Here is a 24,126-nt window from a genome sequence, read left to right as displayed (position 1 = left end):
GGGGGGGACTACATAGAATACCTGAAGCATTACAACAACCAAATAACTTTTCTCTATCTTTTTTTGAACTGACAAGATTATAACACTTCCTTGAGAAGCAGTCCAGTCGGCAGGTACCCATATGGGGGGAGGCGGGGGGGGGGGGAGGGAGGGACGAGGAGCAGAGGTAAGAGGTAAGGTAACCTATAAGGAACAGTCATATGAAAAAGAGACAGATGGAAGAAAGTAAGTAATGTTTTTTACTTCAAAAGTAATCACCATAACTTTTAATACATTTATTCCACTCTGAGACAATACGGTCTATGATTTCATGGAAAAATATTTGTGGTTGCCAACGGTACCATGATTGTACCCAGACGTCACCTCTTTGTCCGAAGCAAATCAATGGCCACGAGTGAATTTCTGCAAATGTTTCCAAATATGGAAGTAGCGTGGGGAGACATTGAGACTGTTTGGGTGGTGTGTAAGGGCTTCCCAGCGAAACTTCTGTGGCGTAGTTGAAACAACCTTCCTGGGTGTATGGATCTGGCTCGCTTCAATTTTTGTAAGCATCCACGTGGATACCTCCGCTCCACTATCTCTCTTAGATTATTGGAAGCGTTCATTTTGATAGAAGAAGAAGTGAACTTTGGGATGCCTTAATGTGCAGCAACTGACGGTGAAAGCCTACTACCTAAAGCAATAACGAGTACGACCACTACAGCCACGACCGAGTCGAAGTTCAAGATCTACGTAGACTACCAGCAAAAATACTTCGGACGTAATGCCATAGGAGTTTTTGATGGCTATCCTAGTAACTGCTGTCACCAAAGCAGCAGTCCTTGCTGCACTCGTCCATAAAATACTCTTCTCCTCAACAAGAGCCCTTTACAGTGTCACAAGAATGTTGCTTTGTACCACACGATACCAACACTAGGAACTTCATGAAGACATGAAGACTGAAATGGAGACAGAAATAAGAATTCTGATTATGATAGTGTTACCATCACAGACGAAGACGCAGATATCGTGGCATTGCTGGCAGCCTCCTCTCAAAGTGATGTTGTAACCTCCCCACAAAATAAAATAATATGAATAATACTCTCATTTAGCGTAACTACCCAACAGTGAAAATATAATACAATGCGACAAACCTATAACCTTTCAATAATTGACAGTCAATTTAACCTGGTAAATTTTGGACGTCAGCAATGCTGCGTCATGGCCCTGATACATCATTCTGAATAAACTGAAAAATCTTACCTTAATTAGATCGCCGGATGACACGTATATATCTGCTCCTATAAGAAATTTTCCTGGCGCAGCTAAGTGCAATGCTGGCCGATATATTTGTCTTATAAAAAAAGAAAGAACTGACTTTTCCTTTCAATAATCGGGATTGCCAAGGATTGGAGAAATTAGTGAATTCTTTAAATTGAGATAAATGTCAAAAGTTGCTTTTTATGAGGAAGATTATTATTAACAGATTTTTTTTAACATTTACATGGGACTTGATGTAACAATACTACATATGCGCGAGGCTGCTTTTACCTTATCCTATAACGCTCAGGCTGTGCCATCGCTGCACACGACCGGCCCAGCCAACACGATACACCAGACACGACTGCTCGCTAGTAACAACTTACTCCTACTGCTACACAGTTCCTACTGCAGTCAATACTGCTCTTTGGTCTCAGATTCTCTTCTAGCTTACATATCGCAGGCAGCGCGTGAGCAATACATCGAAATTACATCAGCTCGAGTGCGCTAGCAAGAAACTCTTTAATCATGGACCTCTTACAATGTCTATTTCCAAAACAGTGGGAGGGGTAGTCCTCTCAGCGTTCTGCACTTGTCAACATCATGCGGATTAAATCCGCAAGATATTCTTTCACTTCTTGCAATAGACGGACGTCACATTACTTCACCCCCTTTGGACAAGGGAAGAAGAAAGTCACCACCATTCTCGAGAGAAACCCTTTCCTGTCTGACTTGGTATTTTCAAACACCCAGATGCAGCAGCAAGCCTAATTTCAGAAGCAAGGGAAAGGTTTCGTGTGACATTCTACCGAGGAGACAAGAACAGAGATACACTGGACGACCTTTCGCTTTGATAAATCTCTAAATCTGAGACAATACCTAAAGTCCAATTTACGAGGCTGCCGTCTATACGACACTCTGCTCTGTCCCATTCCTTCCGTACCTACCAACAAGTACAGTCGTAGCTGTGTCACGAAAGGTGTTCATCGTTATGGCCCTGAACCCCAGTAGCAGGAGCTTTGATTCCCATAATAGCAAACAAAAAACGTAGCCACGGACGCCTCATATAAAATAATTCTTTGCAAATGTAGGGAACGATGTAGCACAGGGTCCTCCAGTTTCAAAAAAGCAAGGCTGCAGCATTCTATCCTTTGCATATGCTACTGTGGCCACACATGCAAGAAGTCACCCGTGTCGAACCTCGACGAGGAGGATGTTGAGTGACATTACGACGAAGGCGAATCATCAACCGACGACATCATGGCACATGAGTAAGAAGTTGATGCCAAGTTTCACTTCATATGTGGAGCATAGATGACAAGGCCCCAACTTTTTTTGTTTTTCTGTATCCTGGATTTTCATTCCGAGGAACTCTCGTTTTCTAAAAACACATTTAGCTAGAAATGACGTTATTTTAGGAGATGGGGGACTGCTCTTGGGATTCCTAAACTTTGTCAATTAGAAGCAAGTATCACGATATTGAGGAGTACAGATGTACACCCAAGTGGCAAAGAAACTGATATAGGAATGCGTATTCAAATACAGAGATATGTAAACTGGCGGAATACACCGCTGCGGTCGACAACGCCTGCATAAGAAAACAAATCGGATATCGCTGCGGCCGGAAAAAAGATCCTGCAAGAACAGGACCAACGACGACTGAAGACAATCTTTCAGCGTGACAGAAATGCAAACGTTGCGCAAATTGCTGCAGATTTCAATGCTGGGCCATCAGCAAGTGCCAGCGTGCGAACCATTCAGCGAAGCATCATCGATATGGGCTTTCAGAGCTGAAGGCTCACTCGTGTGGTCCTGATAACTGCACGACACAAAGCTTTACGCCTCGCCTCGGCCTATCAACACCGACATTCGACTGTTGATTACTGAAAACATGTTGCCTGATCGGACTTGTTTCGTTTCAAATTGTATCGAGTGGATGGACGTTTACTGGTATGGAGACGACGTCATGAATCCGAGGAATCTGCGCGTCAGGAGGGGACTGTTCAAGCTGATGGAGGCACTGCAATAGTGTGCGGCGTGTGCTGTTGGACGATATGGGACTCCTAATACGTCTATATATGACTCTGACAGGTGACACATAAGCGTCCTGTCTGATCACTTGCAGCCATTCATGTCCATTGTGCACTCCGACGAACTTGGACGATTCGAGCAGGACAATGCAACACCCCACACGTCGAGACTTGCTACAGAGTGGCTCCAGGGACACTCTTCTGAGTTTAAACACATCCGCTGGCGACCAAACTCTCCATACATGAACATTATTGAGCATATCTGGAATGCCGTGCAGCGTGCTATTCAGAAGAGCTTCTCAGCCCGTCGCACTGTTAAGGATTTATGGACGGCCCTGCAGCATTCATGGTGTCAATTCCCTCCAGTACTACTTCAGACATAAGTCGAGTCTATACCACTTCTGCGCGTTCGCGAGGGCCCTACACGATATTAGGCAGGTGTACCAGTTTGTTTGGTTCTTCAGTGTAGGTACAGAAACCGGGGCTTAACTGCACTTTTTGTTCAGAGCTTATAGCCGCGAAATATTACAATATTATTGTGTTACAGTGTGCTTTATTCCTTTTAACGGCAACCTCGTGTAAATAAATTTACGATCCAGAAACTAGAGGAAGACAATATTATTCTGGGACTTTAGTTCTTTGAGGCAACTAGCATATATATATCAGAATAAAATTATGCTTACTTTTATACGTTTATTTCGTTGTTGAAGCGTACTGAAATAGTAATTCTATTTCTTCTTCTTCAGTATTCTCCTGTTCTCTGCCTCTTCTTTAATCTATAGGTACCTTCGTCCATTTTAATATCAACAAGCATCACACGCCTTGTTCTTTCTGTTCCTCTCTAGCCTTCAACCTGTCCTTCAACGGCTCCCCGTTGCAAGCAATTTCTTGGCAATACATGCACCAATCAGTGCTTTGCTCTTGGCACTAAGTGTTGTTCAGTCCGCAGCGAGCTGGATGAGGTTGCCGACAAAGAATAGTGTGCAGTAGAATCAGAAGAGACGGTGTTGGATTGTGTGAGAGGAGACTCATCAATCAGCAAGGTTGCCGTGCAACCCACAATTTAGAGACCGCAGTGTGGGCACTGCTGGTGGACCAGGTATTACACACCTATAACAAAAAAGTCTGAAGCCAGAGTTCCTTTATTTCAATGAACTCTGTTGTAAAACTACACTGAAGCTGCAAATTGTCGCTTACAGATGTTATGTGTGTACGATTTTGCTATTAAAAGTTACTTAAATAAAACACAAAATATACATTTATGACTGTTAGTTACTTATTCAATGTACTCAGTTAGGATGCTCTAACAGCTATACAATTTTGTTTTCGAACAGCCTGTATATAGGTTTAACGACACGAAAACAGTCAACATATGAACTATCCGATTAAAAATATCTGGACATCTATTAATTGACAGTAATATGGGGTGTGTCCATCCTTCGTCTCTATGATGGCTTGAAATCTTCTAGGGACACTTGTGATGACGTCTATGTAGAAACAGAATCCCCCTTTTCCTCCAGAGCACAAACCAGAGAAAATATGGGTGTGGAATGCTGAGGTCTGAAGCTCTAACTCACCCCAAAGGTACTCTGTTCAGATCAGGATTCTGGACAGGCCAGTCTGTTTCAGGAATGTTATTTTACGCGACTAAATGCCTCACAGATGCTCGTTTATGACAGGGTGCATTGTGATACTGATACGAACAATCATTGTCTCTGAACTGTTCTGCCGTACACAGTACACAATGTCGAAAAATGTGTTCTTCCGCGTGTAGCGTTTTCTTTGGCGCAGTAAAGGGACCACATCATCCTAACCACGAAAAATACCCCCATACTGTAACACCACCTCTTCTAGACTTCGGTGTTGGTACTGCACATGGTGGCAGGTACAGCTCTCCCGACGTTCAGTAAACACGAACTCATCCATCGGATTGCACAGAGAAATTCCGTAGTTCATCACTCCAAATCACTTGTTTCCGGTCATCCACCTTACACCATCTCAAACGTCGCTTAGCATTAACTACAGAAATGTGTGGAGAGAAATGTGTGGCTTTTGAGGAGTTGCTCGACCATTGCACACCATTCTTTTTAACTTATTCATTCATTGTGCTAGCTGGGCTACTGGAAACACTTTGAAACTCTAGAATTATTCTTCCCGTTCACTTCGCGCGATTTTTACAACCGACCTCCACAAACGTCGACTGTTCCTGTCTATAAGTACATGACATCTACAAAGTCTAACTGTGGGCCGGCCGGTGTGGCCGAGCGGTTTTAGGCGCTTCAGTCTGGAACCGCGCGACCGCTACGGTCCTCGAATCCTGCCTCGGGCATGGATGTCTGTGATGTCCTTAGGTTAGTTAGGTTTAAGTAGTCCTAAGTTCTAAGGGACTGATTAGGTCAGATATTAAGTCCTATAGTGCTCAGAGCCATTTGAACCATTTTGTAGTTGTGGTTGTTCCTTCTCATTCCGCTTCACAGTGACATCACCAACAGTCGACTTCGTCAGCTTCTGTCTCAGGTTATTCGGCCGACGTTCATCTGATGATTTTACTGACGTTATCGGAAACCGACAGACACGGACCGATACCTGCACAGACTATCAAACCACCACCCGAGCCAGAAATAGGGCATGATTAATACGCTCCTAAAGCGAGAAGGACGAATATGTGAGCCGCAGCACGTCAGACGCGAAATACAACACCTGGAAAGCAATGGGTCCTCCACAAATTATTTTAGAAGTCTGACAGTCAAACACTCGGTGAAGTAAGGAATCAGAAAAAGAAATTTGGGGTATGGCCTTTCTGCCATACATTCCCAGAGTGACGGACAGAATCGGCCGTATATTGCGCAAACACGGCGTAAAGACAATTTTCAAACCGACGAGGAAGATCAAAGAGTGTCTTAGATCGGCAAAGGAGAAAACGGACTCACTTGTAATGTCGCGAAATATACCGCACACGAGGAAAAGTTTGTCGGAATGACTGGACGATCAATCAACATCAGGATCAAAGAACATAAGCGACATTGCAGGTTAGGGCAGGTGGAGAAATCGGCCGTGGCAGAGCACCCACTGGGTGAGACCGACCACGTAACAAAATTTCGCCGACACGGAAATTCTGGCTGTAGAGGAGCACTGTCACACGCGCTTGTTCAGAGAAGCTGTAGAAACACAAAAACACGCGAACAGCTTCAACAAGAAATAGGAAAGGCTTAAGGTAAACGGATCTCGGCTTCCCGTACTGCAGAGAATGACCGTCGCAGGTAGCAAGAGGAGAATCGCACCGGAAATGACTGCGGAGAAGCCCGCAGACGTTGGCGCGCCAGGTAGATATAGTCTGTGGACGCGAGCTCGGCTCCAGTTCACCACCGGCAATGGAGGGTGAAGCTTTGACAATGCCAGCCACTCGTGCTGGCGAAACGTCAATAAAATCAGCAGAAGATCGTCGGCTGAAGAACACGAGACAGAAGCCAATAAGCAGTTTGTCAACAATTGGCCACGAAAGCCTTAACAATTTAGCTTTCGAATGGTGTAGAAGTAACTGATAGATTAGCTACTCAGTTGACAACCAATGACTAGGCGATGTTCGGAGACACTGAGTTCTCCTGAGCGACCTGTTCTGCTGTTATCGCTTCTCAACTGACAAAACAATACCACCCGCCTCCGTTTATACTGGCAAGTTGGCCTCTCGTTACATCTAGTCATCGATTTCGCAATAGATATGGGTGTCCGGATAGTTTTGATCAGATAGTGTTCGTGTCATTGGCACCTCGTAACACAACTGTATGGTTTGTATGGCCTGACAGCGAGTACAATTGGAAATACTTGGACCCCAATATCTGGATAAAGCTGAATTATGTCTGTTATCATCTCCAAATGCGTGTGCCCACTGGGTAAATAGCTCAATAACCGAGTCGCTTACCACTGTCAGGGGAAACCGTGATCATGGCATTTGTCCCACAGGCTGCTGGTCGGGGCACGCCGGAAACATCCCTTGGCACGCGCTCATCTACATTCAACTACAGCGCCCGGAGTGGTTCGATCTCCACTGTGCGGGCACCATCGTCTCCAGGAGACACGTAGTAACTGGTAAGTTACAATGGAAACTCTATATTTCCCTCCAGACCTACATTTACATTTATAAATACACTCCTGGAAATTGAAATACGAACACCGTGAATTCATTGTCCCAGGAAGGGGAAACTTTATTGACACATTCCTGGGGTCAGATACATCACATGATCACACTGACAGAACCACAGGCACATAGACACAGGCAACAGAGCATGCACAATGTCGGCACTAGTACAGTGTATATCCACCTTTCGCAGCAATGCAGGCTGCTATTCTCCCATTGAGACGATCGTAGAGATGCTAGATGTAGTCCTGTGGAACGGCTTGCCATGCCATTTCCACCTGGCGCCTCAGTTGGACCAGCGTTCGTGCTGGACGTGCAGACCGCGTGAGACGACGCTTCATCCAGTCCCAAACATGCTCAATGCGGGACAGATCCGGAGATCTTGCTGGCCAGGGTAGTTGACTTACACCTTCTAGAGCACGTTGGGTGGCACGGGATACATGCGGACGTGCATTGTCCTGTTGGAACAGCAAGTTCCCTTGCCGGTCTAGGAATGGTAGAACGATGGGTTCGATGACGTTTTGGATGTACCGTGCACTATTCAGTGTCCCCTCGACGATCACCAGGGGTGTACGGCCAGTGTAGGAGATTGCTCCCCACACCATGATGCCGGGTGTTGGCCCTGTGTGCCTCGGTCGTATGCAGTCCTGATAGTGGCGCTCACCTGCACGGCGCCAAACACGCATACGACCATCACTGGCACCAAGGCAGAAGCGACTCTCATCGCTGAAGACGACACGTCTCCATTCGTCCCTCCATTCACGCCTGTCGCGACACCACTGGAGGCGGGCTGCACGATGTTGGGGCGTGAGCGGAAGACGGCCTAACTGTGTGCGGGACCGTAGCCCAACTTCATGGAGACGGTTGCGAATGGTCCTCGCCGATACCCCAGGAGCAACAGTGTCCCTAATTTGCTGGGAAGTGGCGGTGCGGTCCCCTACGGCACTGCGTAGGATCCTACGGTTTTGGCGTGCATCCGTGCGTCGCTGCGGTCCGGTCCCAGGTCGACGGGCACGTGCACCTTCCGCCGACCACTGGCGACAACATCGATGTACTGTGGAGACCTCACGCCCCACGTGTTGAGCAATTCGGCGGTACGTCCACCCGGCCTCTTGCATGCCCACTATACGCCCTCGCTCAAAGTCCGTCAACTGCACATACGGTTCACGTCCACGCTGTCGCGGCATGCTACCAGTGTTAAAGACTGCGAAGGAGCTCCGTATGCCACGGCAAACTGGCTGACACTGACGGCGGCGGTGCACAAATGCTGTGCAGCTAGCGTCATTCGACGGCCAACACCGCGGTTCCTGGTGTGCCCGCTGTGCCGTGCGTGTGATCATTGCTTACACAGCCCTCTCGCAGTGTCCGGAGCAAGTATGGTGGGTCTGAGACACCGGTGTCAATGTGTTCTTTTTTCCATTTCCAGGAGTGTTTGAAGCAATATTGACCCTACGACTTATGATAATTTTAAAGAAGACAAACCTATATTTATATCATTTGCAGATTTAATATCTTTTGACAACGTGATAGATACACTGTTTTTCATATTCTTAAGTTATCAGAGATGAAATGCAGGGTGAAAAATGATTATGCAAATTGCAAAGAAACTAAAACAAGGATTGACGGACATAAAGGAGAGACAGCAGGTAAAAAGAGAGGAAGATAGGATTGTACCCTATCCCCCATATTATGTAATGAATACAGCCTTAGCAAGCAGTGAATGGAAATGAGGAAAATTTAAAACATAATTGACGTTTAGGTAGAAGAAATAGAAACTTAAACATTTACCAATGATAGTGTAATTCTATCAGAGACACCAAAGCACTAGGAAGGTCAGCTGGATGGAGTGGATATTGCACAGAGGCCTGAAAAGAGGTTGAACTTAAACATCAATAACAGTGAAACGGGCGTAATAGAGTGTAGTCAAATTAACCAGAAAGTCCCGTCTGTGCAATGAAAGAAAACGGTCAATCGCAACTGTAAAGGAATTTTGCCTTCCCTTAGAGAGGTCTTTGGCCAACGGTCCTGCCGCAGTGGTAACACCGGTTCCCGCCAGATCACCGAAGTTAAGCGCTGTAGGGCTGGGCTAGCACTTGCATGGATGACCATCTGGTCTGCCGAGCGCTGTTGGCAAGCTCGGTGCACTAAGCCCTTGTGAGGCAAATTGAGGAGTTACTTGATTGAGAGGTAGCGGCTCCGGTCTCGTAAACTGACTTACGGCCGGGAGAGCGGTGTGCTGACCACGTGACCCTCCATATCCGCATCCAGTGGCGCCTGTGGGTTGAGGATGACACGGCGGCCGGTCGGTACGGTTGGGCCTTGCAAGGCCTGTTCGGACTGAGTTTAGTTTTTAGTTTAGAGAGCTCTTTAGAATGTGAACAAGAGCTCGTTTCGTCCATGTAGAACTAACTGAGAACTAACTGGCCACTGGATGATTGTCACTCGAGGGGGAAAATGGAGATATACGGTCTCATAATACTGTGCCCTTAAAGAGCAGAGAAAAGTTGTAAAATTGCGTCTGCTGTATATTGGGACACGCTAGTGCTATAATTGACTAGCCAAAGTACACTGTCCAGTTACATTAATGTGACCGTCTGTCAATGGGCTGAGTAAGCCCTTTAGCAGCGCGGACTGTGCGAGCCGTGCAGGCAGTGTCAATGAAATACTGGGAGGTACCGCCAGGGATCTGGAGTGATGCTGACTCCAGTGCCGTGGCCAGCTGCGCTGGGTTTCTCCGTTGAGGACCCATGGTACGAACAGCTTGATCGAGGTGGTCCTACATATTCTCGATTGGACTTAAACCCGAGGTGCTTTTCGTGCCACGCACGTACGAGGGGCGTTTGAAAAGTCCGCACAAAAATGAAAATTACTTGTGTTTTTGGGGTAAACCTTTTTTATTTTTCGACGTAGACTTATACACTTCGTCCAACGCTGTTCTAATGTGTTGATCCCTTCCGAATAATACGAATTGTCCAAGTCTGCAAAATAGCTATTAGTGGCTGCAATCACCTCCTCGTTTGAATAAAACCTTTGGCCCACCAGCCATTTCTTCAAATTGGGGAACAAATGGTAGCCTAAGGGAGCCAAGTCTGGAGAGTAGGGGAGATGTGAAACTTGTTGGAATCCTATTTCCAATAATTTTGCGACCACGATTGCTGAGGTGTGTGCTGGTGCATTGTCATGATGGAAAAGGACTTTTTTGAGGTCCAATCGCCGGCGCTTTTCTTGCTCCTCGGTTTTCAAACCGTCCAATAACGATGAATAATATGCACCTATAATAGTTTTATCCTTTTCCATATAGTCGACGAGGATTATCCCTTACGAATCCCAAAAGATAGTCGCCATAACCTTTCCGTCCGAAGGAACGGTCTTCGCCCTTTTTGATGCAGATTCTTCCTTGGTAATCCACTGTTTAGATTGTTGTTTGGTCACAGGAGTTTAGTAATGTCCTACGGATACTTCCTGAACAGCTGCAAACCATCCTTGCAGCACTTCACACAATTCCGTTTTTGGTCAAGCGTGAGCAATCGCGGAACCCATCTTGCGGATAGCTTTCCCTTGTCCAAATGTTTATGCAAAATATTATGTCCCCGTTCATTCGAGATGCGCACACCACTAGAAATCTCACGCACCGTAACTCTTCTGTCATCCGTCACCATATCATGGATTTATGGATTTTATCAATGATTTCTGGAGTCGTAACCTCCACAGGGCGTCCAGAACGTTCAGCATCACTTGTGCCCATATGACCACTCCGAAAATTTTGAAACCCCTTATAAACTGTTCTAATCGAAGGTGCAGAGTCACCGTAATGTTTATGAAGCTTCTCTTTAAAACTTCCTGGCAGATTAAAACTGTGTGCCGGGCCGCGACTCGAACTCGGGACCTTTGCCTTTCGCGGGCAAGTGCTCTACCAACTGAGCTACTCAAGCACGACTTACGCCTCGTCCTCACAGCCTCACTTCTGCCAGTACCTCGTCTCAAACCCTCCAAACTTTACAGAAGCTCTCCTGCGAACTTTGCAGAACTAGCACTCCTGAAAGAAAGCCATGTCTCCGCAATATCCTTTCTTTCAGGAGTGCTAGTTACGCAAGGTTCGCAGGAGAGCTTCTGTAAAGTTTGGAAAGTAGGAGACGAGGTATTGGCAGAAGTAAAGGTGTGAGGAGGGGGCGTGAGTTTTGCTTGGGTAGCTCAGTTGGTAGAGCACTTGCCCGCAAAAGGCAAAGATCCCGAGTTCGAGTCTCGGCCCGGCACACATTTTTAATTTGCCAGGAAGTTTCATATCAGCGCACACTCCGCTGCAGAGTGAAAATCTCATTCTGGAAGCTTCTCTTTACTCTCCTGAGGCGTTTTGCCATCAGTAAAGTAATGTTTAATCACCACACGAAATTCTTTTCCGTCCATTTTTTGACAGCCACTCGACTTCCTTGATTCGCACGAATGCCAAATGCCGGCTGTTGTGGCTGAGCGGTTCTAGGCGGTTCAGTCCGGAACCACGCGACCGCTACGGTCGCAGGTTGGAATCCTGCATGGACTTTTCGAACGCCCCTCGTACACCGCTGACTATGCGACACGTTGCGTTGTCCTGCAGGTAGATGCCATCGTGACGAGGAAGAACAAAATACTAATAGGGGTGACATCATCCCTAAGGATGGCTGCACTCTTGTGTTGATTCACTGTGCCTTCCATAATGACGAGATCACTCAAGGAATGCCACGGAAGCATTCCTCATGCTCGTGCCCTCCGGCCTGGACCCTTCGGACGATTGCTGCAGGGTGTTTGCTGTCAGACGTTTCACGCCAATGGAGCCAACGTGATTCATCTGCAAAGGTCACCGGTCGTCACTGAATGGACGTCCAGTTGTGTTACTGTCTTGTGAATTCCAGCCTTCGTCGCTGATGAACAGCAGGCAGCATGGGTTCATGAACCACTCGTCTGCTGTGGAGACCCATATGCAGAAACGTAAGCTGAACAGTCGTTTAGGAGACACTGTTGTTAGCCATTTGGTTCATTTGGGCAGTCACTTGCTTAACAGTTGCACACGTAGTCAACCGTAGACATATCCGAAACCGTCGTTCACCCGTTCCATGGTGTTTGTGTGGACCCCAGGACATGTCCGAATCCCCGGCAACGAACTTGCCGACAGGCTGGCCAAACAGGCGACGCGGTAACCGCTTCTGGAGATGGGCATCTCTGAACCTCATCTGCGTTCTGTCTTACACCGCAGGGATTTCCGGCTTTGGGAGACGGAATGGCATAACAGCACGCACAACAAACTGCGTGTCATTAAGGAGACTATGAATGTGTGGAAGTCTTCCATGCAGGCCTCTCGCAGGGAATTAGTTGTCCTCTGCCGGCACCGCATTGGCCATACGTGGCTAACGCATGGTCACCTTCTCCGTCGTGAGGACCCACCTCAGTGTCGCTGTGGCTCCCAAATGACAGTCGTCCACCCCTTGCTGGACTGCTCGCTTTTAGCCATCCTGCGGCAGACTTTTAACTTTCCCAGCACCCTGCCTTCGGTGTTGGGCGACAATGCCTCCACAGCAGCTTTAGTTTTACGTTTTATCCGTGAGAGTGAGGTTTATACTTATATGCAGTTTTTAGCGCATGTCCTTTGTCCCTCTGTGTCCTCCAACCTAGTGCCTTTAGACTGGAGGTTTCAATGTGTTGCACAGTGGCTGGCTTTCCCTTTTTATTCTCGTGGTTGGCCACCCATTACAATCTGCTTTCATGTTTTACTCTCTTCTGTTTCTAGCGACTCTCTGTTGTTTTCTTGTCCTCTTTTGTTCCTAAAAGTTGTCGTTATCTTCTCTTCGTTCTTGTGGTTTTTCCTTTCTTTCCGTTTTGTGTTATATGTTTCGTTCGTTTTATACTCACACTTGTGGCATTGTTTTATTAGGAACAAGGGACCGATGACTTCGTAGTATGGTCCCTTCTCCCGCCTTTAAACCAACCAACCAACCGTCGTTCACCCCCGTTATGTACCGCCCGTGATGTCCCACAGCTAACTCTGTGTCGGTTTTGGATAGCGCCCTTTTGCCATGCAGGGTATACTTTAACCACAGTGGCAGGCAAACAGCTATCAAACTTAGCCGTTTCGGATATGCTTCGCCCCTTGGCCCAAAATCCAATGATGATACCTTTTTGCATGTCAGATAAATCTCTCCGATTCCGCATTACGACAAAGATTGCACTGAACAAAATTCGGTTCCGTATCGTACTGTATACTCATTATTAACAAAGCTTAGTTGTAAGAAAAAAGTACACTGATCTTGCCAAAAGCCGATAAGCGATTCTTCTTGTTGTTATAGCTCTCTGGGCTGCACTGGGCCGGTCACAGCGCGTCCCTGGGTGCCTCAGTAGCTGTGAGCGGCTCGATTGCTTGATTGCGCAACACGGACCCGTAGTTGTGTAACGCCCGCCGCGGATAGCCTGCGTCCCGCCCAGCCCTGTGTGGTTTTACAAGAGGGCTCGAGCAGATTTTGACAGCCGGAAGAGAATGCGTAATGCCTGCAGTTTAGATAAGGAGTGCTGGTATATAAGAGGCCCTGTCTCCAGGGAAATGATTCGGTGGACTCGGGGTATCAAGAGTACTGATTTAACATAAGGCTCGATGAGAATTAATAATTAAGCTTTTAAGGGAACTGCCCAGACCACTCTCCTTTCCGGTCCTTGTGTTTTTGTATAGGGTTGTTACTTGACTCCACTCGCATGCAGGTCTGCACTGTTTTCCGAGTCCCCCCCCCCCCCCCCCCCCCCGCCCCAACACGCTTTATGTACCGTGGTGCTGCCATTTGCCATTGCAAATGGTTCAAATGGCTGTAAGCACTATGGGACTAAACATCTGAGGTCATCAGTCCCCTAGAACTTAGAACTACTTAAACCTAACTAACCTAAGCACATCACACACATCCATGCCCGAGGCAGGATTTGAACCTGCGACCGTAGCAGTCGCGCGGTTCCGGACTGGAGCGCCTAGAGCCGCTCGGTCACTACGGCCGGCCTGCCATTGCAGGCTGACGTCGAACGTAGACGGTGGTCACATTAAAGTGACTGGTCCGTGTTTTTCCGTTATAATAGATGCATGGTGTTCTTGATGCTTAGTGTACTCAGATGTTTCATGAATGAGAAATAACTAATAGTTTGACATTTATGTTACTTCGTTCTTACGTAATTGCTGTTTTCGCCATTTATTAGTGACATATTTTTTTCTTGTTAAGAAACTCAACCGATAAATTTTCTATTTCAATTCTGTACTCTTGCCAAGGGCTCTCTCTCCTTCCCCCCCTCCCCCCCACGCCCCCTCTCTCTCTCTCTCTCTCTCCCTCTCCCTCCCTCTCCCTCTCCCTCTCCCCCCCCCCCCTCCCATCTTTCCAAATTGACCTCTTGGGGAACCGAGTATGACACTACCAATGCAGAAGAGTGGCCAGGCTTTTTCAATAAACGAAAGTTTCTCCAAATAAAAAAATGCATATCGAAGGGAGTAACTGAAGATCAGGCCGTCCCCGCCTGCTTTTGTTATGAAGTATGGGTAGTAGCAGAATGACTTTTTCTCTTTGCAGCGCAGTGCGCGCTGGTTTGAGTCTTCCCGGCAAATTTAAACTGTGTACCCGAGCGGGAATTTTGCCTTTCGCGGGGAATGTTCTTAGCGACTGATGTATGTTAGGCCCGTTTCACACTGGGATACTGGTGACGGTCACCAGAGCGACGCTCTCCGACAGAGATACATTCGTTTGAACTGGAGCGTTCACACCGGGACACTAAACTGCCTCACCCCGAGCCACAAAGACCCAGCAGTAACTCACCCTCACCACATGTGACGTCAAGGTCACTGTGTTCACAGCAGTCACCGCCGTACACTTATTAGTTTGAGAAGCAGTGTTCACAGCGCTGCAGGTTTGCCAACCGACAGGCAGTCATTTCTGAGACAGTGACGCGAAATATTCATTGTATGGTACATTATACTGTACACACTGTACTCATGAGTTTAGATTTGATTAACACTGAAGATTTTGTAAGTGAAGTAGAAAGCGGTCCTGCTATTTGGGATGTGAAAAGCGATGACTATAGCAACAAATGATGAAAACGAGTGCATGGCAAGAAATTATAACGAAATTTATGCCTGATTTTAATGAGAAGTGCATGGATAAGAAAAACATAATTGGTAAGTTGTGTGCTCTTTTTTCAAATTTAATACCTTATTTCTCGAACCATAAAAGGCTAGCGAAGTTTAGCTGCTACCCCTGTACGAGTCCATTTCACTAACTAATTAGTTGGCAATACCTGCGATGTCGGGCACCAGTGATCCGAGAGTGTTCACCACAGTAACCGGTGACCATCACAGGCGACCGTCACCAGTGTCCCAGTGTGAAACGGGCCTAAGAGAGCTGCTGCGTCGTTTGGAAGGTAGGAGATGAGATACTGGCGGAAGTTAACTGTGAGGGCGGGTCGCGGTAGCTCAGTAAGATGGATCAGTGTCCCAGTGTGAAACGGGCCTAAGAGAGCTGCTGCGTCGTTTGGAAGGTAGGAGATGAGATACTGGCGGAAGTTAACTGTGAGGGCGGGTCGCGGTAGCTCAGTAAGATGGATCAGTAAGTAGGTGCAATGCCTGCGAAAAGCAAAGGTTCTGGTTTAAAGCCCCGGTGCAATGCACAGATTTCATCTGCGAGAAAGTTGTATAAGTATTTGTTTTGTTGTTGCGGATGTTCTACTACGATGGAAAGCCTCGAACGTCTGTATGAATATATTGCTACAGGATCTTTGTGACTTTCTGTTATCAACTCCTGAAATTCCACGTTTGGTATTGATGACACCAGAAAAATTTCTACATTAAATAGTTACTCATAAACCAGTTTACGAAGTATATAACTAGAAGTAAATCTGAGCCCAAAGCGGAAAATAATTACGTAAATAACAATATTTCTAAAGGCTTCACCGTGGGGCTTAGTAATTAAAATTTCTTTCATCACAGTTGTGCGAAATCGAGACGAATGACAGCGCTGGGGTGCGGGAGTTGAAGAAAGTGCAATTTTTCATACGTACGAATTCTTTCACAGACGCTGCCTGCTTCTGGGACGAAACTTCAAGGACCATGCGAGATGTCTCAACACTGCGAATAACCGCAGGCAAGAAAACAAGAGATTTTGATGCGGAAGAAGCTGATGTACAGATTAGAAAGGTGATTGTTGCGTGTTAACTCCACTACTAAATCAGTCTTTCAGTTGTGTGAATAATCACAGGACAATGTAATTTTTTCCTTCTCAAAATTTGACACTGATAGCAGACAGCGAGAAAGGATCATCCTACTTGATTTATTCTAATAAGTAGTTAAGAAAATCTTGCATGTTTTAGTTCCTGGTTGCACTACATTTCTCAGACAGTGTTTGTCTCGATACTACATTATTGCTGTGGCTTCTAATATAAAAATATACTTACCTACACTCAGTGGTAAAAATGTTGACTTAATTATGAGAAGTGGAGGAAGCAAACTGAGATTGTGTTGTGTTATTTCAGTCATTATACCATCAAGTTAAATGAACAACGACATTAGCTGTACGAATACCCTGATGGTCCCTTCTCAGTAAGACACATAACTCCCTATTGCCATTGATTTGTTTGGGCAGACTGTAATACAGCCATTATATCTTCCTGTTTGGTAAGGGCCCACATCTATTTTAGCTGGCTCTTGATATTCTGGTCCTGACGTTCGTGCTAGTCGCACACGTGTTCTATTGGAGACAAATTTGGGGATCCTTCTGGCCAAGTTGGTACCTCAACGCGACAGCCAGTTCACAGATAAATGTTTCGTGCGAGGACCGCGTTGTCCTGTTGAAAGATGACCTTGGATTGTTGTCAGTTGCCAGGATATTGTCTCACGAGATGTAAAACAAACATTTAGGTGTCTGTGGCATACACCTGCGACGCCAGACGTCCTTAAATCACTACGAAAGGTTACCTGAAGTCATACCCGATGCACCCTTATACAATGACTCTAAGATAACACCAATGTGTCTCCAAGATAGTGGCAGATTGTGTCCTCTTCCATAGGCGCCGCGCGGGATTAGCCGAGCTGTCTGGGGCGCTGCAGTCATGGACTGTGCGGCTGATCCCGGCGGAGGTTCGAGTCCTCCCTCGGGCATGGGTGTGTGTGTTTGTCCTTAGGACAATTTAGGTTACGTTGTGAGTATGCTTAGGGACTGATGACCTTAGCAGTTAAGTCCCTTAAGATTTCACACACACACCTTCCATCGGCGCCGCTATACTTGCCGACGATCGCCATCTGAGGTGGTGCATAACTGAAATTAATCGTTGAAAATGATGCGGCGCCTTTCGTCGGCAATCCATGCTTCCAAAGAAACTCTCTCAAGGCAGCCGATCGTATTGTGACGCTAACAGCTGCCTTCTAATTTCATGAGCGATTCTGTAGCCCTGCTGTCACTTGTCTGCAAGCAGTGGTGTTTGGTGACACAGTGAGACTTGATCGACCAGACAACGCTAGTACACTGAGGTGGCTGTCCTATCCATCACAAATGATGGCAGCTCTAATCATTTACATACCTATTGACAGTATGTTGCCGGCCGGAGTGGCCGAGCAGTTCTATGCGCTTCAGTCTGGAACCGCGCGACCACTACGGCCGCAGGTTCGAATCCTGCCTCGGGCATGGATGTGTGTGATATCCTTAGGTTAGTTAGGTTTAAGCAGTTCTAAGTTCTAGGGGACTGATGACCTCAGATGTTAAATCCATTGGTGCTCAAAGCCAAACACTGTCTAAACCTTGAATGTAGAATACATCGCGATAAGGGGTAGAGCCGGCCGCGGTGGTCGCGCGGTTCTAGGCGCGCAGTCCGGAGCCGTGCGACTGATACGGTCGCAGGTTCGAATCCTGCCTCGGGCATGGATGTGTGTGATGTCCTTAGGTTAGTTAGGTTTAAGTAGTTCTAAGTTCTAGGGGACTAATGACCACAGCAGTTGAGTCCCATAGTGCTCAGAGCCATTTTTTTTCTAGTATTGTATCTATGCATTTCGCTATTATTTTTGAATTTGGATGGGTTATTAATAACAAATTTCATAAGTGAATACATGTATTGCGAAGGTACTGTGAATATCTCGAGTTCCTTAAATAAATGTCTGCAAGGTGATCTTCGGTGGGTTCCAGCTATTATTTTGATTACACACTTTTGTGCAATGAATACTACTTCTGTTAATGATAAATTACCCCCAATATATGATGCCATATGAAAGCAGTGAATCAAAATAGGCATAGTAGGCTAATTTACTCATATGTTTATCACCAAAATTTGCAATAACCCTAAAAGCATAAGTAACTGGACCTGTTTCAGCAGATCATCAATGTGTTTCTTCCAATTCAATTTATCATCAATGCGCACAACCAGAAATTTTGTATATTCTGTCTTGGCAACAGACTTATGTGCAAAATCTATATTTATCAATGGTGTTATGTCATCTAATGTACAGAACTGTATATACTGTGTTTTCTCAAAATTTAGTGAGAGTCCATTTGCATACAACCACATAATAATTTTCTGAACACATTATTTACAATTTCCTCAGCTGATTCTTGTTTGATGGTAGTGAGCCTACACTTGTATTATCAGCAAAAAGAACTAACTTTCTTTATGAATGTAGAGTGGCAAGTTATTATTATAGTATATTGAACAATAAGGGACTCAAGACTGAACCATGTCAGACTCCATTTTTGATCCCTCCCCAGTTAGAGGGCCCTGTTGATTGTTGCAGACTATCTGCACTGTTGATTTCAACCTTCTGCACTTTTCCAGTTAAATATGAATTAACTACTTGTGCACTGCCTCATTCATACCACCATACTTAAGCTTTCTAGAAAATTTCATGATTCACACAGTCAAAAACCTTTGAGAGGGCACAAAAAATCTCAGTGGGTGATGTTCAGTTATTCAGAGAATTTAATATTTGATCAGTGAAAGCATATATAGCATTTTCTGTTGAAAAGCATTTCTGAAATTCAATTTGACATTTTAGTGGTACCTAATTTTTACAAATATATGATGCTAAACTTGAATACATTTACTTTTTCAAGAATTTTGGATAAAGCTGTCAGAAGTGAGATTGGGTAATAGTTGTTAGCATCAGACCTATGCCTCTTTTTATGCAATGGTTCAACAATAGTGTATTTCAGTCTATCTGGAAAATTGTCTTGTTTCAGTCAGGTGCTACATATGTGGCTGAGAATCCTACTTCTCTGATGGAAACAAGTCTTTAGTACTCTGTTGAAAACGTCATCAATTCCAAGTGCTGTTTTACATTTGAGTGAATTTATTATTTTCTTAATTTCAGTAAGAGAGATGGGTTGACTTTCAAATTTATCAAATTGCATAGGTATTGCCTCTTCCATATTCTACCTTGCATTTTCTAATGAATAGCTGGATCCTATTTTCTTTACAACACTTAAAACAATGGTTAAAAATAACTTCTGCTTCTGACTTTTTGTTAACAAACTTTTCATTGAGTTTGATAGAAATACAATATTCCTGTGCTCCCAATTGCTCTGTTGTGCTTTTAACAATATTCAAATGCACTAACTTCTGGACTTTTCTTAATACAGTGCTGTAGTTTTTATAATGGTTCACTGTTTCTGGATCATTACTCCTTGTAGCTATAAGATATGTTTCCCTTTTCTGTTTACAAGATATTTTTATTCCTTTTGTAAGCTATGGCTTTTTGGATGGTGTCTTACAACTATACTTCACTGTTTTTTATATTTTTTTGGGAAAACTGTTTTCAGATATATTCACAAAGGTATCATAAAATAGGCTGAATTTTAAATTAGCATCAGGTTCTCTGTAGACTTCATCCCAGTCTAACTGTTGCAGACTTTTCCTAAAATTTTTTGTTCATAAGTGCTTAATTGAATTCACTAATTTGGAGGACTGTTTTTCATTACTACATGGAGCAATGTCATATACTGTAACTAGCTATGCATCATGATCAAACAGACCGTTCTTAACAGAAAGAGGTTTTATTTGATTAAATTTATCTTGGTGTACAAAAACACTATCTATCAGGTGCTGTTCTCCTGTACAACCTGAGTAGGAAAATCAATACCTGATATCAAATCGAAAGAACCAATTAATACTTCAAGACCAAGCTTTCTATTGCACTCTTTCAGAAAATCTACATTGAAATCCCCACAGTCAATAATTTGCTTCTCTCTGTCTGATAGATAGCACAACAAACAATCCTAGTCTTTCAAAAACAGTTGAAATTTTTCCAATGGGCACCTATACACAGCTACAATTATAAAAGCACCATTATTTAGTTTAAGTTCACATGCACATGCTTCTATGTGTTGCTTTACACAAAACGTTTTAGTTTCTAAATTTTTCACACTGTGATATATTTTAACACATAAGGCAGCTCGTCCTCTCTCTATAGAGCCTCTATTTACATGTGTTGAAAGCTTATATCCACCTACATCTACCTTTGCCATATCTCTGACTACATGATGCTCAGACAGGCATAGTACATCTATTCTACCCTCAGTTTCTAAATCTTCTAAACAAACAAGAAGCTCATCTACTTTGCTTTTGCTCCCCTGATATTCTGAATCAGTATACTAACATTATTTTTTACTATGCTTATATGAGAATCTTGTGACATATTAGCATTCTTTTTTCACTGCACTTTTATGAGAATTTTGTGATATTTTAATTCTAATATTTGCCTGTCTCTCATTAAGCTTAATTTCATTCAATGTTGAATCATTGGGCATTGATCTTAGCCTAAAAAAGAGGTACTCCCATGAGTTTTAGCACTCCCCCTTAAAGATTTTACTATCATGCCATCAAGTTTACACTTCTCTTTCCTACTGATATACAGACCATGTCTTGTGAAGGCTCACCTACCAATACCTAAACAGAAAACAAATCTATGCCTGACAAAGTAGGTACGTGAAACAGCTGATCTAGCTCTATATTGGCCCTCCTGTTAGAGCTGTTCAATTGGGCCGATCATACTGCATACAAGCAGGAACCAAGTCAATATTTGTATGGTCCATTGCAGATGCTATTTTTACCAGGTCACATTCAATATTGTAGCCCTGATCCCCATGAATACTGTTTCCCACTCCATCCATTATCACAACATGATCTTGCTTTGTAAAACCCTTGCACAATGATGCGACATCCTGTATCATTTAGTTAAGGTATGCACTGGGCTTGAAAAAACTTGTGGCCTCGTTCCTGTCCCCTAATTTTTCCTGCACTATCTGGCCCACACTTTTCGATGACTACTACCTAACAACAGAACTTCCCTCCTACTTTCTACTTTTTTTGAAAACGTTCCCACATCCATTTGAACCTATTTACTGTAGTCAAACTTGGTCTACAGTCACAATTTCTACCTTCCATTACTACATTAACTATTCTTTGGTGCCTCAGAATGTATCCTTTCAAATGATTCCTTCTTATAGTGAAGTTATGAAATACAGTTCTTTCCTCCCCGATTCAGTTAAGTTACCTGATCTATCCACCTAATTTACAGCACTGTTCTGTCGCACCACATCTCAAAATATTTATATTTATGTGTGTGCAGAACAGCGTTTACATTGGACTATTCCATGTAGGTGCTTACCTGTGTTTACTATTTGTGGGTGTGCTAATTTTGAGAAGTCTGTTCATGAAATAAATAGACAAGGTCACCATCAGTTGGACACTTACCATATTCAGGACTCGAGTTACTCTTCGAATGACTCCACTTTACTAAACAGCATAATGTCACTACAAATTTAAAAGCTTTATGCATTTCCTGTGTTAGAAATTGCCATGGATTGTTATCAATTGCACAGGTCATCACACTAGATGACACTGTCTTTCAGTATGAGCCCAAGGACGTGCGACTGACTCAGTGGACTTCTGAATGCCTAAAGAATTAGCCTACATGTACAGGGGTCCATCGGATAGCCATAGTGTTGACTACCGTTCAGTAGCACAAACTGACAAAGCCAGGGATCATTCTGATTATGAAACTTTCATTCTCTTCCAAACTCATCTTCTTATGCAACATGTCCTAATGCTGATAATACTGTCGATACATAGACAAAACTTCATCTTTCAGGCACTGCAATAGCGTGATTGTTTGTTAGCCTCATAATACCACTCACAAAAGAATTATCACCCTGTAGCATTGTTCTTAATGAATGAAGCTGCGCATGTATTCTTCAGATTACATACTATCTATTATTATAGTCGCAGATTAGACACCTATGATAGATTGTGTTCGACAAAAATGTAACTTCATTCGTAGCTTCCTGTAGAAGCAGTAGAGTCCTAAAATCATGCATAGAAACGATTGTAGAGACCTTGAATATTCTTATTGGAGACAGTGGTACACAGTCTCACTATTTCTAACTGTAGCCACCTTGGTCAATGGATGTTGCCAGTAATGTGAACTATACCAAAAGCTCATCGCATTGTGCGTCACACATACTCCATGGGGACAGGTCTGGTCGTCTTGAAGGTCAAAGTAGTTACCGAACATCCCCAAGAGCATGTTGCGTAACACGATTAAATGCTACAAGGTGCGTTCAAGTTGTAACACTTCTGATTTTCCTCTAAGAAACTAATCACACGAAAACTGTGAAACATCTGTCACTTCTCGACGTAATCTACCTGCAGTTATAGAAATGGTATATTCCATGACCGTTGCAAATGTTCATTTAGTAGTCTAGTTTGACCACTGGAAAAATCTATGATGCAATAGCGGGATGGCTAGTGAATGTGTGATCATGGAGAATGGCTTTCTTCGTATGAAACAGCCAAAAGTCGCTAGGATCCATGATAGGGGAGTAGAGAACATAAGAAATACTTAATAGTTGTTGTCAAGAAGAAACTGCAGTGTCACGTTGGCACGATGTACATTTTCTTGGTGAAGGAGTACATTTGCAGCCTTTTCCGGCCGTTTTTCACGAGTGCTGGAGCCATCTTAGTGCCCTTTGGACGCAACGAGAGAGGGATACACCATCGGCGTTCCACAATATGAACATCATTTTGCTGCATCATGAATATGCACATAGAGAGTTTACAGAAATATCTTGTTCATTTCACTTCGGAACTGGAGGTAAAGCAGTATACCTTAGTAATTTCAGTGAAGATGGATATTTTTGTAAACAGTTGTGGTCGAAAATAACTTTCTTCTTCTTGCACAGAATACACTTTCAGAATAAAAAAAGTAACGTAAAGTGTATCTTCCGATAGCACTTTTCGACTTCTAGGTACTTTTAAGTGTATCTTAAGATAAGTTAGTGGGCCAAGGTGTCATTCTGAAATCGATTTCAATTGAAATTATTGTTTTAGTTAAATATTGGGTAAAATATTTTCGATATGTCACATATTTTTGATACGTATTTTACCCATTTTCATTTTATAAATATGTAAATATTTTGCGTGTGAAAATTAGAGCGGCTAACTAATAGTACCATCTGAAGATTTGTGCCATACTGTGATTCGAAATTATATTTCGCTCTTAATGCGTGTGGTCACTTTGGCTATCCGTGATCGCTCCCCGTACTGACCTAACCTTGCATCATCATCCACTAAATTGATCACCTAACGCTCGCAACATTACTTGAGCTCTCGCACAAAGAGAATGAGACAACGAGGAATCGAAACCAATGTTTTCGTAGTGGGCAACAGAGTAAAGTTGTAGACAATGTGACATATCGA

At 44.2% G+C, this 24,126-nt stretch overlaps 1 protein-coding gene and 1 pseudogene across 3 annotated transcripts in view; both read left to right on the top strand.

Moving 5' to 3' along the window:
- The window catches only part of LOC126336406 (serine protease 53-like), a 182,217-nt gene that overhangs the window by 139,210 nt on the left and 18,881 nt on the right, over positions 1–24,126 (top strand). For 2 of the 3 annotated variants that reach the window (XM_050000108.1, XM_050000101.1), the window contains 2 exons: positions 7,230–7,355; positions 16,464–16,585. In XM_050000108.1, coding sequence (XP_049856065.1) covers positions 7,230–7,355; positions 16,464–16,585 — 248 coding nt within the window. The remainder of the gene's footprint in view (positions 1–7,229; positions 7,356–16,463; positions 16,586–24,126) is intronic. The other variant, XM_050000113.1, reaches the window with a different exon arrangement.
- Positions 9,420–9,537, top strand: LOC126289365 (5S ribosomal RNA; annotated as a pseudogene).

Source organism: Schistocerca gregaria, chromosome 1 (assembly GCF_023897955.1).
Source record: "Schistocerca gregaria isolate iqSchGreg1 chromosome 1, iqSchGreg1.2, whole genome shotgun sequence".
Lineage (NCBI taxonomy): Eukaryota > Metazoa > Arthropoda > Insecta > Orthoptera > Acrididae > Schistocerca > Schistocerca gregaria.
This window is presented reverse-complemented; position numbering and strand designations above follow the sequence as displayed.